General features: G+C 35.9%; 1 protein-coding gene across 5 annotated transcripts in view; it reads right to left on the reverse strand.

Moving 5' to 3' along the window:
* The window catches only part of CCDC191 (coiled-coil domain containing 191), a 91,779-nt gene that overhangs the window by 60,112 nt on the left and 17,537 nt on the right, over positions 1-14,130 (reverse strand). For all 5 annotated transcript variants that reach the window (XM_003825115.5, XM_008950428.4, XM_024928212.4 and 2 more), the window contains 3 exons: positions 12,262-12,440; positions 10,578-10,801; positions 7,291-7,444 (listed from right to left, as the gene is read on the reverse strand). In XM_003825115.5, the coding sequence (XP_003825163.2) occupies positions 7,291-7,444; positions 10,578-10,801; positions 12,262-12,440 (557 nt within the window). The remainder of the gene's footprint in view (positions 1-7,290; positions 7,445-10,577; positions 10,802-12,261; positions 12,441-14,130) is intronic.

Consider the following 14,130-nt stretch of genomic DNA (forward strand, 5'->3'; position numbering starts at 1 on the left):
TTGACCCACCCATCCCATTACTGGGTATATACCCAAAGGATTATAAATCATGCTGCTATAAAGACACATGCACATGTAGGTTTATTGCGGCACTATTCACAATAGCAAAGACTTGGAACCAACCCAAATGTCCAACAATGATAGACTGGATTAAGAAAATGTGGCACATATACACCATGGAATACTATGCAGCCATAAAAAAGGATGAGTTCATGTCCTTTGTAGGGACACAGATGAAGCTGGAAACCATCATTCTCAGCAAACTATCGCAAGGACAAAAAACCAAACACCGCATGTTCTCACTCATAGATGGGAATTGAACAATGAGAACACATGGACACAGGAAGGGGAACATCACACACCAGGGGCTGTTGTGGGGTGGGGGGAGGGAGGAGGGATAGCATTAGGAGATATACCTAATGTTAAATGATGAGTTAATGGGTGCAGCACACCAACATGGCACATATATACATAGGTAACAAACCTGCACGTTGTGCACATGTACCCTAAAACTTAAAGTATAATTTTAAAAAATGAGGATCTTTGTCATGGCAAAATAAATCTCCAGTAGGAAGTGCAGTATTGAATTCTGCAATGGAAAAGCAATACCCCATGACCAATCCTATTCCTGATTTTCGTAATTTTACCCCAAAGAAAAGAGAGGAAATCATGGTAACCTCCAACCCCAACTATATATGCTCATAACTAATAGCATTAGAGAAAATACATTCAGTTCCCAGAACACAGTGCTAAGACCTGAACTTGCTGCTGGGTTCCATGGAAAAGCCTAGAGGCCTAAACTTTGACAACCACTGCCATGTGAAATGCTACCCCGGCTATAGACAAAAATACGTCTGTTATATCCTGGAATACGTGATGCTCATTTTACTTCTATATTAAATTTTTTTCTCCTTCCTCATTTCAACTTACCAAAAAAAAAAAAAAACAAAAAAACCCAAACCCTATCACTGTTCTAAAAGCAGAAACACAGAATAAACCTTTACCCAACTTCAAAAATTATCAACATTCTGCCAATCTTATTTCATCTCTCCCCCCACCAACTTTTTTTCTGAAGTATTTAAAAATCACAGATACCGCATATTGTATCATGTTATCCATAAATGTGTCAATATGTACCCCTTACATAAGGCCATTTTATAAGTTCTTAATTCTGCTAAAAAGTTTCAGTTGATAATATTGCTGTAATTATCTAATAGTTACATTGTTTCACTCTAGAAATAGAATTTCAAGAAGCAATTCCTTAGTCTCACCAAATAGTAAATGCTTAACCAGTAAAATTCTCTGGGTTCTTTACAGAAGAATGACCACAGTACAGCCTATCACCTGAACACTCATGAGTTCTCGTGACCTCAAGTCTGGAGAAAAGGCAGACCTACGGCTCCCTATCACCTTCTCTTTGCCTTCTTTCTTCATGTCCCTTAGAGACCTTCTTCCCCATCTCTACCAAAACCCCTGTTACCTGCCCACCCTTCATCCTTGGCCACACACATAAACACAAACTATGCCAAGAACATAGCTTACTTCAGAATATATCAGACAAATGCTTGATTCACCTCCAGGATACTGTGATAGTAAGACAATGACGTGATGTCTTTCATTCCTCACCCACATGGCTCTCAAGATCCTTATAATATTCATCTGAAATGTCTAGTGTTTAGGGGGGAAATATTCTACTCTATACAATTTTAGGGAATGGGCTTCATTTGTGCCAAAGTCTCTTTTTTCAATTTTTAAAAATCAAAATGTAATCAGTACTTTTTTTGAAAGACAAAAAAAAATACATTTAAAAATAGGGACCTTTGTAATAAAAAAGACTTCATGGAACTTTGAAATGCAAAACACTAGCACAATATTTAGGTAAATTGGCCCTCACTGTCCCCTCTGTGAGAATGGGACATCTGGGTTACTTACAGGGTCAGGAAAGAAAGAACATAACAAACAATTTCTTTACCAAAACTGATAACATTTTAGATGGAAAATTCCTACAGAGTTAGCTACATAAAGTAAAATATAATAATGCTTTAAACCCCTCCCAAGACATATACCACACATTGCCCTTGGCAATAAACCTAGAGGGGTTTATTGCCATATGAATCCCAGTAATCTTCGTATGTGTGCTGGCATTTCTCTTTTTCTGTCGTTTTATTTCTAAAGAGGCTTTTCCTTTATTTCCCTCCCCTAACATAAGAAAACATTGCTGAGAGGATGGTTGCTATGTGTCAGCTCAGAAATGGTTTTGCCTCAGTGGTGTGTAGGCAGTCTTGATAAAACTAAGATCTTTGGAAAGGAATCATGGTATATAAATGAGATATTTAACTACAGTTTTCGTCATTCTGTCAGAGAAAAACTCCAGGCTTCTTTTCCATATATAGTATCCCTACATTTCCTTGGTTTAGTCTGAGGTGGACTTTTGGAAGGTGCTGTGCCACAAGCATAACTTTAATGATGATTTCTTTGGATCATTATTATTTTATTCTTTAACAGAAAAATCCAACCAAATAAGCAAACTAAAACCTTCCCCCAAATAATTAAGATGTAGGTTAGTGTCACCCATATTTTATCTTTCTCTTCAGTTTTCACAGGCAGCAAAGATCATAGAGTTTCTAATCTTATTAAGAAAACCAAAATATATTTCAGAACTGGATGAGAATGAAGAAGGCCATTTTCCAAATAGTATAAGAGTTTTATAGTTAATCCTTTGTTGTTTCTGCTAATTAGCAGTGACACATGGATTGCTGAATCTCCCCCAAGAGATTTCACTGTAAGATCAAAGAGAAAATGGGATAGGCTGGAAGTAGAAAGCTTCTACACAAAAAACAAATGTTTTTGACAAGACATGAAATGTGTAGAAAAGATGCATCAATAGTGCTGCATCTGAACTTGTGTTTTGATAAGAGAGCCTGCACTGTTTCTCTCAGTCTCCTATTAAATAATGTGGCCCAAATAAGATGTTAAGAGATACTCTGGGAGGAACAAATAAAATCCAGAATTAGGCCGGGCGTGGTGCTCATGCCTGTAATCCCAATGCTTTGGGAGGCCAAGGTGGGCGGATCACGAGGTCAGGAGATTGAGAACAGCCTGGCCAACATGGTGAAACTCCGTCTCTACTAAAGATACAAAAAATTAGCTGGGCGTGGTGGCGTGTGCCTGTAATCCCAGCTGAGGCAGGAAAATTGCTTGAACCTAGGAGGTGGAGGTTGCAGTGTGCCAAGATTGTGCCATTGCACTCCAGCCTGGGTGACAGGGCAAGACTCTTGTCTCAAAAAAAAAAAAAAAAAAAAATTCCAGAATTAAAGCACAAACAATTACAGGAATTAAAGGAACCTAAACTATAGCAACTCCTAAAAACAGATTCTTTAAAGTCTTCCTGCAAATACTCTACACAGCTGTTTCTACAGGGTTTGTACCAGTGAAACATTCTGAGGGTGCTGACAAGAGCTTCCAGTTATCTAGTCACTCCCTGCAAGGCAGCTAGGCATTTTCCTGTTTTCATCCTGTGGTCATACCTAAGCTGCTGAGTATCCAAGTTTCATTACTCAAGGCAGCTTTAGGCTCCTTTAGAGCTGAACGTTAACTGGGACCAAGATAATGAGCCCAGAAGGCTTGCCTATGCCTGTGGCCTTTACTGGAGAACTGTCCTATCTACAACCAAGTCTATGTAAGAGCCCGAGGAGGCTGGTAGATGTATTTTTACCATGTTATCCCCATATACGCTGGGGAAAATCTAGAGATCTACTAACCATATTACAAATGAATAACATAATTACACTGAAAAGGGAGGGGAAGAAAAGAACTCACCTAAGTAACTCTGGAAAACAATATTTTGACTGAATACTATAAAGCTAAAACCAAAAATAACTGTACAATATTTTGCTTTAGTGAATTTATTCCCACTGTGGTATGGGTTAGCAATTCTAAAACTTTTTTTTTTTTTTTTTTTTTTTTTATCGAGACGGAGTCTCGCTCTGTCGCCCAGGCTGGAGTGCAGTGGCGTGATCTCGGCTCACTGCAAGCTCCGCCTCCCGGGTTCACGCCATTCTCCTGCCTCAGCCTCCCGAGTAGCTGGGACTACAGGCGCCCGCCACCACGCCTGGCAAATTTTTTGTATTTTTAGTAGAGATGGGGTTTCACCGTGTTAGCCAGGATGGTCTCGATCTCCTGACCTCGTGATCCGCCCACTTTGGCCTCCCAAAGTGCTGGAATTACAGGCTTTAGCCACCGTGCCCGGCCTCTAAAACTATTTTTATAGTGTACTAGGATTACCCTAATAAGTAAATATAATAGAGATATTGAGAGCCAGGTTTCTCAGTGTCAGAGAAAGAAGTTACAAGTGAGCGAGATGGAAAGACTACACTGAAACCTGTGGTGCTGGATTATCCTTGACAATATTATTATAAATTCACAGTTATTTTATATATACTTATATATACATATATATGTAGATTCATAGATACAGAAGTCAGTTACAAATAAGGAAAAGGAGAATAACATGACCCTTGTGTTGCTGAACTCATGGATTTTAATATGTATACAGATAGACACAAATAAATATAATGTGTGTGTATATGTATGTTAGTATACATACATACATACACACATATATCTATGTATATATCTATATATATTTTATATATATTTTAGCTCTGTCTGCTGAGAAGGCCTAGAAAAAAATGACACTCCAGTAGCAGTGAACACACTTAGTGCCTAGATCTTAGTTTCTAAAGACCGTTTTTCCAACAAAAGGAATCAAAGTTCCATGTAGAAGTGGTTGATTCTAGGGTGAGGACAGGTAAAACACAAGATAAGCATAAAGTATCTTGTGGTGCCAACAAAAAAGAAAGTGTCCAAAATAGGATGGAAGCATGTTGAAAGAACAAAGGAGCCAACTTGATAGGTTTCCCAATAGACACGTTGAAACAATCTGAATAAGCAAGTAAACAACAACAATATTAGATTATGACCCATAGAATAAAATAAATATCAATGAGCTCATACTGAATAAAATAAACAATTGCATAAATGAATGAATACATAAATATACATATACATACATATACACATAGATGAAGGAGAAGGGACTGTTTTCCTTCTAGAAGAATTTCAATTAAGTATAGAAGAAATGAGGGAAACGCAAAATCACCATTAGGCAAATACATTAACAATTGTTGCAGGCAAGAGCCATCAATGGATGTTAACCTTAATGGGTGACAGTTTACAGAGAAACAAAATATTTTCATAGCTTCACAGTATCTCCTGAAAGACAAGGAGAAGGAAAAACAGCAACTCTACAATGGAGAAACTCAGCACACACCCTTAACCAAGTGATCAAAGTTAACATCAGTAATTACGTCCTCCTTGTTAGGATATACAGAGAAGGGCACAGTATCATATCTTATAGCATTCTTACCAAAAATGCATAACCTTAAGCAAGGGGGAGAAAACATAAAAAAACCCAAAACGAGAGACAATTCTACAAAATACCTGACCAGTTCTCTTCAGAAATGGCAAGGTCATAAAAGACAAGGAAAGACTAAAGAAATGTCACAGACTGGAGGAGACTAAGGAGATGTAATAAATAAATGCAGTGTGAAATTATGGATTGAGTCCTGGAACAGAGAAAGAACACTAGTGGAAAAACTGGTGATATTCTCATAGGGTCTATGGTTTAGTTAATGGTATTTAATGGCAGTGTACCAATGCTAATTTCCTAGTTTTGATAATTATACTATGCTTATGTAAAATGTTAACATTGGGAAAAGTTGTGTGAAGGTTATTCAGAAACTCTGCACTATTTTTGCAGCTTTTCCATGTCAAATATTTTAAAACTAAGTAATCTGTTTTCGATTGGCCACTAATTTTGTAAAACTGCATATGTGTCTAACATTCATATTTGGCAGTTCCATCTAAAATATATATGATTGTACAGTGGACTTCAATACAATTTAAGCATTTTTTAGAAAACACACCTTATTTGTCTCTAATTTGTTGGGAAATATATCATGGTATTTTTTCCTTATGTCTTCTCAAGATGACTCCCTGAATACTCGTTTCTCTTCTTATTTTCTCTTTGAAATCTGAACTGTTATTATATAGGAGGAATACTAATTCCATCTGTCTCATGAAGAATGCAGAATCTAAGTCCTTTGCTAACTTTTCTCAAAATGTTAACTGCAAGTCTTACATTTCTCCCTACTACATTTCCTTCTGTTTTCCTGAAGCCAAAACTCTGACCAAATTTTTGTTGGTTAATAACTGAGTAATTACAACCTCTTATCAGTTCAAAATATCACCATCAAATATGTCTATCGTTTTTAAAAAATCACTTTGACTACTTTACTTTTTCCTTCATATCTTTGTTATCCGTATGATATTCAAACTCCTGTTATTGATTTCCAGGACCTTTGTAAGTATATCCCTACATTTACCAAGCTCCCTCAGTATCTTCCTAACATTCTCTTTTCTCTTGCTAAATCCATTCATTCACGTATTTATTCAATTAACTTTCTCTGAATTTCAGCAATGCCTAAGGCCCTGGGGTGGGTGTTGTAGGATATGTAAAATATACATATTTATCTTTTCTCATCTAACCCTCTCATTTACAAATCTGCCCAGTCGGTCCTTTTACCTGAAATGTTATAATCCCGAAATTCATACTTTTATCAATCCCACTTTATTGAAGAAAACTGCTTAAGTAACCTGAAGAGGATATTCACTTTTATATTAAAAATCAGCAAGTAATTTTTACAAAAAGATAAAGTGAAAGAAAGGAAGAAAAGGTAAAATAAAATATAGACCATTAAAAAGAAAAGCACAGGTTTAAGTGTATCATTGCTTTAGGATCAGAGCTACTAAAAGGCAAGTAACCAGTTCTTGTATCTTCTGAATAATCCAGAACACAATGGTCCTTACAACTGTCAAAGTGGAAGCCAAGATTTCAAAAACTGCCAGACAGCTACCTTAGTTTAAGGTTAATAATAGTTAAATGCTATTCTGAAGAGGTAATTTAGGAAGAAGTCGACAATTTACCCCCCTCACCCCAGTAATTTCCCAGGATCCCACCAGAGTATACAAAGAATAGCCTCAGAACAGGGGATTTGTGTACTGCCCTGCATACCAGGTCAGCTGGGCACAAAGAACAAATGGCGTGGGCAGTTTTGGTATTTGTGATGAGGTTCAACTGGACTTAGTTTTTATTTTATCCCATCTCTGATGGAGCTCTTTGTCATTTATACTACAGAATGCTGAGTAAAGAGACATTGCAATTCCCACCTGTTGATTTTCTTTGAAAGTTTGGATTAATACTTCTTTCAATTTCCTTTTTCTTTCCTTCGCCATTTTTTCCTCATCTGGAAGAATGTGAGTACTTTGAAACGTGACTTTTTCTGAACTATTTTGAGAATTCTCTTCTTGCCTTTTCTTCTCTCTATTAATAACAATTTAAAAATACATGTATATTTATAATAGATTTAAAAATGAGCAATTACAACCTACTGTAGCAGAATAACCACTGAATTCTCCTTCGGAATACACATATTTTTAGATCTGGCTCTAAAACTACATAGTAGGGTAATTTTTTTGGAGACTTATTTTATTCCTTTATAAAATACAGATTAAATGAAATAAAATTGTTATAAAGTACTTTGAAAAGTAGAAAGTCTTATAGATACTTTAGTATTTTTATTGAGTTGAACACTGAGCCATACTTTGATCAAAATTTGAGAGTTAACAACTACAAGATAGTCTCTAATATAGACATAAATTATCTCCCATAGAACGAGAAAAAAAGGATTCTCAAGAAAGGAATGAGATTCTTACTAAAAGGCCTCTTATAAGGTTACTAGAAAGAGGAATAACAAAAGAATCAGGTGTTACTGAATAAGGTCTAGAATAATTTTAAAATAGCTGAAAAGAGAAAAAAATAGAACTTAAAAAGGAAAAGGACTTTAGGCAAGTAACCAGAATTATTTTAGTAACTTTGTTGCTCATCTTTCTGAGCATCCTCTTTTTTGCCCACCTATCTATTCTTCCTCATCCAGGCCATCCCTCTTTCGCTCACCAATTCAAACAAGCTCACAGCTATGGCCTTCCTACTGTAGTGCATTTAACTGCACAGGTATATGTATGTGTATAAAGTATATATTATTAATGATGTGGTAAACATAGCACCTAGTCAGGAATCAGAACCCATGAGCTCTGGCCACAAACCAGCTAGTCACCTGATCTGTCTTGAACTTTTAGTTCACAGTTGTGGAAACTAAAATGGAGAAAGATGCCAGAGTACCCTAACCCTTCTCTCATTCATTCTCATATATGTTACAGAGGGTACACAGTGTTATGTTGTACTACTGGTGATGTTAACCTTCATCACTTGGTTAAGGTGGCTTCTCCAGTATAGAGTTATTATTTTTCCCTTTGAAATTAATAAGCATCTTGAAAGAGATAACTTTAAAACTAGGCAATGAGGCAGATTTAAGATAGCTTACAAATAGGTTCAAAAGGCCTATCAACAATAAAAATGTTATTGACTTTTTCCAAACTATGAATGCCATAACAATGTTATATTACATGGTTATAGACAGGTGATAGTGATTGTCAAAGAAATACAGTTCTAATACCATGAAACTGATTTTTTAAAATAACATTAGAATATATATCTGTTTTAAAAGAAATATATGCTCATTGTGAAAAACTGGAGAAGTATAAAAGCCATCCATATTTCTTTTTTTTTTTTTTTTTTCTGTTTGCGATGGAGTCTCACTCACTCTGTCACTCAGGCTGGAGTGCAGTGGCATGATCTCGGCTCACTGCAACCTCTGCCTCCTGGGTTCAGGCGATTCTCCTGCCTCAGCCTCCCGAGTAGCTAGGGTTACAGGTGTGTGCCACCACGCCCATAAAAGCCATCCATATTTCTACCCAGAAAAAAAGTCAGTCCTGTTTCATTGTACAGCCATGACTTAGCAATTTCTCCAATATTTACGAAAGTCTGTTATTATAAATAATGTTGTTTAAATTATCTTTCTGCACAAATCTTTGTCTGGATTTCTGATAATTTTCTTAGGGCAGTTTTCCTAAGGCTGTAATTCCTAGGTCAAGGGATAATACTATTTTACGGCTCTTGTTGTTTACTGCCAAATTGCTTTCTGGAAAGTTTAAATCAGTTCATCCACCCAGAAGTAGAACATATTACCTATCTCACTGTAACCATGGATAAGATCTTAACTTTTAAAATAAATGACTGGTCAGTGAACATTTGTTGAGTGCCCACTGTGAGCAGAGCATCCTACTACCATTAAATGTTACTTGTTTTCACAATTTATTTTAGGTCAACCTAGTTTTTCCTGGGCTTGGGAGCAATATGAAAAGCAAGGCTGACCTTAGAAAGAACTCACTAAAACACCAGTGATTGCTTTCTGAAAGGAATGGCATCTGGAGGAAGCCTCAGCCTGGCACTTGAAGAAGTAAAGCACATGTCCACTGCTGAGCTGTTTTAAACTGGGTAGAATAAGAGCAATCAAGAGCACAGGGGGGAAAGCTGTGTAGGCTGATGGGGATGGAAGGGATTATCTAATAGGTCTTTGTGGCCTCTCAGTTTGAGTAGTCAGACACTTCAGTCATGTTGTTCCAAGGCTTTTGCAGTTCCTGCATCAGTGCTGTTTCTCAGAATAAATACATTAGTTATTTCACTTATGAAGCTCATTTTCTGCATGAGGATGGATAATAGTACTACATCCTGTGAGGACTATTTTCATCTTCCTCTTATGTCAGATATTCTTTTTCTTTATCAGTGGTAGTAAGGCAGTGGTGACTTTCTGTATGTTCATCAGAAAATAAGACACACAATTCACAACAGGATAAGACACAATTACTGAATATGTTCAACCTTAAAAATATTATCTAACCAAAGAAATGCAAACTAATCAATATAATACCTATTAAAAGTGTAAAAATATTGAAAATGATGATACTCCCCAAGGCTGAGAAGAGTATGATAAACTGGCCTGCTGCTGATGATACAGTAAACAAGTATCATCAGCAAAACAACCCATTTTGAAAGCAATTTGGCAATGTTTCAAGAGTCAGAAAAAGACCTGTGTCATTTAACTCAGAAATTATGCTAAGAATTTATTCTAAGAATATAATACAAAAGAGTGAAAAAACTCTATGCTTAAAGATGCTCATTGCAATCTTACAATGGTGAAAAATCCAAAATAGCTGAAACGTTCACCAGTATGGGGAGGTGGTCATTACATAAATTATGGTATAGGAACTCAATGGAGTAATATACACACCCCAGGACTCCAGGCAATGTGTTAATTACAACAAGCAGAATTACAAATTAAATGTACTTTATGGTTATACAATTAAGTATGGAAAGGGACCACGTCAGGAGGAACATGGAAATATGAAATTAGTTAATTTGTTAAGATGGTGGAATAGTGAGTGATTTCTCTTCTATATTTTGTTATTGAATGTTTGTGCACTTCAAAAACTTCAGAGCATTTCTAAAATGACTGCTTAAACAGAGAAACCCCACAGTGCTTATCACACTGGCTTACATTTTCCATGCTTCTTTCACAGTGCGTCTCCTCTCAATTATCTCCCTCCGCAGCTTCACCATCTCCCTTTGAATCTCCTCTTCCTCTTTCTTGGCCTCCAGAGCCTTCCTTTTCTTCTCTTCTTGCACCAGACACTGAGCCTCCAAGAAGGCCGATTTTTTCAGGGTCTTTTCTATTCTCTGGTACTCCAGTTCTTTCTCACGTCTTAAGCGATTTTCTTTTACCTTAAAGCAAATATAATAAAGATGAAGTGTGGCCTTTCAAGTAGAAGGGGATATGAAAAGCCTTACAATACATTTTGAAGTTCAGAATACAACCAGTTTGAAATATGCTGGCCCAGAACTCCACTGTTTATTGGTAGGAAAGGAGGAATTCATCTGTTTACTGGGTAAAGACCAATATAACATTTTAGATGAAGTCAGATGAAGATGACTCAAATAATCTGGGAATGATCCACATCACAGAAAAGCTGAGAATCTAATGAGTCAGACCCCAAGTTCTGGATTCTCATTTAGGAATGATTTCTCACTTGTAAGATTGTCTAAGGTGTACATTACTGCTTTGATTATACTTAGGTCATGTCTGCATTCTAATTTAAGAAAGAACAGAACTTTTTTGGAAGCCACACTGTGAATGATAGAACAGTGATTTATTGCCTTTAGGAACACCACAACCCTTTATTCATTTCTACTATTATTATGTAAATATAGCAGTGATTCTGGATCATATTTGGAAATCAAAAACATGAAAAAGCACATTCATTTTTTTCAAACCTATTAATCCTTTAGAGGGCTTGAGTAGCTATGAGAAAGGAAAGGTCCTTTCCTTCCTGCTTCACCTAACTTTACCCTTATCTTACTCTCTAGTTGTGATAAGTCTTCTGATAAGACAGACAATGACTATATAGCTTATTGAACGTTCTCTCCTCCCTTCTGTCATAAATCCAAACTAGAATCATACTTCTACTCATTTCTCTAACATCCCCAGTGCTGATTACATATACCTTCATTGAATAATTTAAAGCAGTTATTTTCAAATTCGGTAATCAGAAATTTAGTGTTATACAAAGATGGCACACACATGTACAGATATTAATTCCGGTTCAGTCTTAGTTCTGGATTCCCTGGCACTCCTTTACAAAGTGTTGAGACACCAGTCTTTTTTGCAAGAACCTACTATTCCCTTTGGAGAAAAGAAAGTTCTCACATGCTTTTCTAATTCAAAACAGCTGAACTTGATTCAATTCAGATCTGTCTTCCATTTTAAATTATAATAAAAAAATGAGTGAATTTCAGTTGTCTGGAAAAGAATTATCTTGTAACATTCTCAAAAATATTAATAATATTAATGTTACAATTTGAAAACCAAACTCAAGCACACACAATCTACGTGTTTATAATAGGAAGTACCACATTCAAACTAATAAGGTTTATGTCAATACTCTTGGTCAAAATCAATTATTCTTTTTTTTTTTGGCTATTTCTTAAATAAATTGTTTCCTACCCTCAGTTTATGAGAATTATTTTTCTTCTGAAGTTCTTATATTTTATTTTTATTCTCCCTAACCAAACCACAGATGGCACCCTTTTTCATAATAAAGCCTATGTCTTTATTTAAGCTTATTAAATGTGTTACACAAAGACTGCTTCCTGTTATCCATTTTAATTTTGTTTTTCCCTCCCACCTGCTTATGTCTCATCTCCATGGTAAGACGAGGATCCTTCTGCTGCTTCTTGTCTTGGTTTTCCTTCCTTCCAAGATCTTCCATCATTGCAGAATCTACCACATTTTTATGGAGCAGATGGTCTATAAATTTTTGAACGGTGGTACTTTCCTCTTCTTCCTCCAAATAGCCACATAAATCTGGGGGAAACAGAACAACAAAAAAGGGAAATTTTTTTAAAAATTAATTTTAGTATTATATTCATATTTACATAAAGAATCCTAGTACAATAAAAATACAAAGCTGCGAGTGTTCAATAAATAGTAACTGATAATGGCAACTGATTGAGTATAGCCCTCAGCAATTACCTTTAACTAAGAATAAAAAAGCTCCACTTACCAAGAATTGCCCTCACCCAAGTCACTAAAGAGTCCTTCACTGCCAAATCTAAAAGATTTCAATCTAAACAACCTTGAGAACTTCAATCTAAACAATCTTGAGAGCTCTACTGCTTTAAAAAGAAAGAAAGAAAGAAAAAAGCTTTATTGTGGTATAATTGACATATAATAAACTGCAAATATTTAAAGTTTACGATAAATTTCGACATATGCATATGCTAGTAAAACCATCACCACAGTCAAGATAATGAACATATCCATCAGCCCCAAAAGGGTCCTCATGCTGATTTGTAAACTCTTCCTTTCACTCCTCCCCTTGCCCTCCACTGTGCTCCAAGTAAGTACAGACCTGCTGCCACTATATATTAGTTTTCATTTTCCAGAATTTTATGTAAATCATACACTTATATACACTGTATTTTTTCTGACCTAGCTTCTTTCACTCAGCACAATTATTTTGAGATTCATTCATGTTGTGTGTATCAATAGTTTATCACTTTCTGTTGCTGAGCAGTATTCCACCATATGAATACACCACAAATTGTTTATTCATTCATTTGTTGATAGACGTTTGAATTGTTTCCAGGTTTTGGCTATTGCAAATAAAGGTGTTATGAACATCTGTGTACAGTCATCCCTCCGTATCTCTGGGGGATTGGTTCCAGGACCTCCCGAGAATACCAAAATCCAAAGATGTTCAAAAATCCGTGATATCAAATGGTGTTGCCTTTGCATATAAACTATATCCATCCTTATACTCTAGATCATCTCTAGATTACTTATGATACCCAATACAATGTAAATGCTATGTTAATACTTGTTATATGTATTGTTTGGGGAATAATGACAAGAAAAAAGCTGTACATGTACAGTACAGATGGAATTATTTTTTCCCAAATATTTTTCATCCATGGTTGGTTGAGTCCAGAAATGCAGAACCCACAAAACATAGGCTTTCTTTTCTGTTGGGAAAATGTGTAGGAGTGGAACGATTGGATCATATTATAGCTAAATGCTTACCTTTTCAAGAAACTATCAAACCGTTGTCCAAAGTGGTTACACAACTTTACACTCCCACCAGCAGTGTAGAAGTATTCCAATTTCTCCACATCCTTACTAATACTCAGTATGGTCAGTCTTTCAAATTTAAGCCATTTTAAGATATGTAGAGGTAACTCATTGTAGTTTTAATTTTCACTTTTCTAATGACTAATGTTACTGAACATCTTCCTTGATTATGTTTTGTAGTTGTTCCAAAGATAGTGGGGTAATGAAGTCTCTAACTACAGTCATGTGTCAAATAACAACATTTCCATCAACAATGGACTGCGTATATGAAGGTGGCCCCATAAGATTATAACGGAGCTGAAAAACTATTGCCTAGTGATGTTGTAGTCATCATAATGTCAGAGCACAATGCATTACTCATGTGTTTGTGGTGATGCTGGTATAAACAAAACAACTACACTAACAGTCGTATAAAAGTATAGCA

The sequence above is a fragment of the Pan paniscus genome, chromosome 2, assembly GCF_029289425.2.
Source record: "Pan paniscus chromosome 2, NHGRI_mPanPan1-v2.0_pri, whole genome shotgun sequence".
In the NCBI taxonomy this organism is placed as follows: Eukaryota; Metazoa; Chordata; class Mammalia; order Primates; family Hominidae; genus Pan; species Pan paniscus.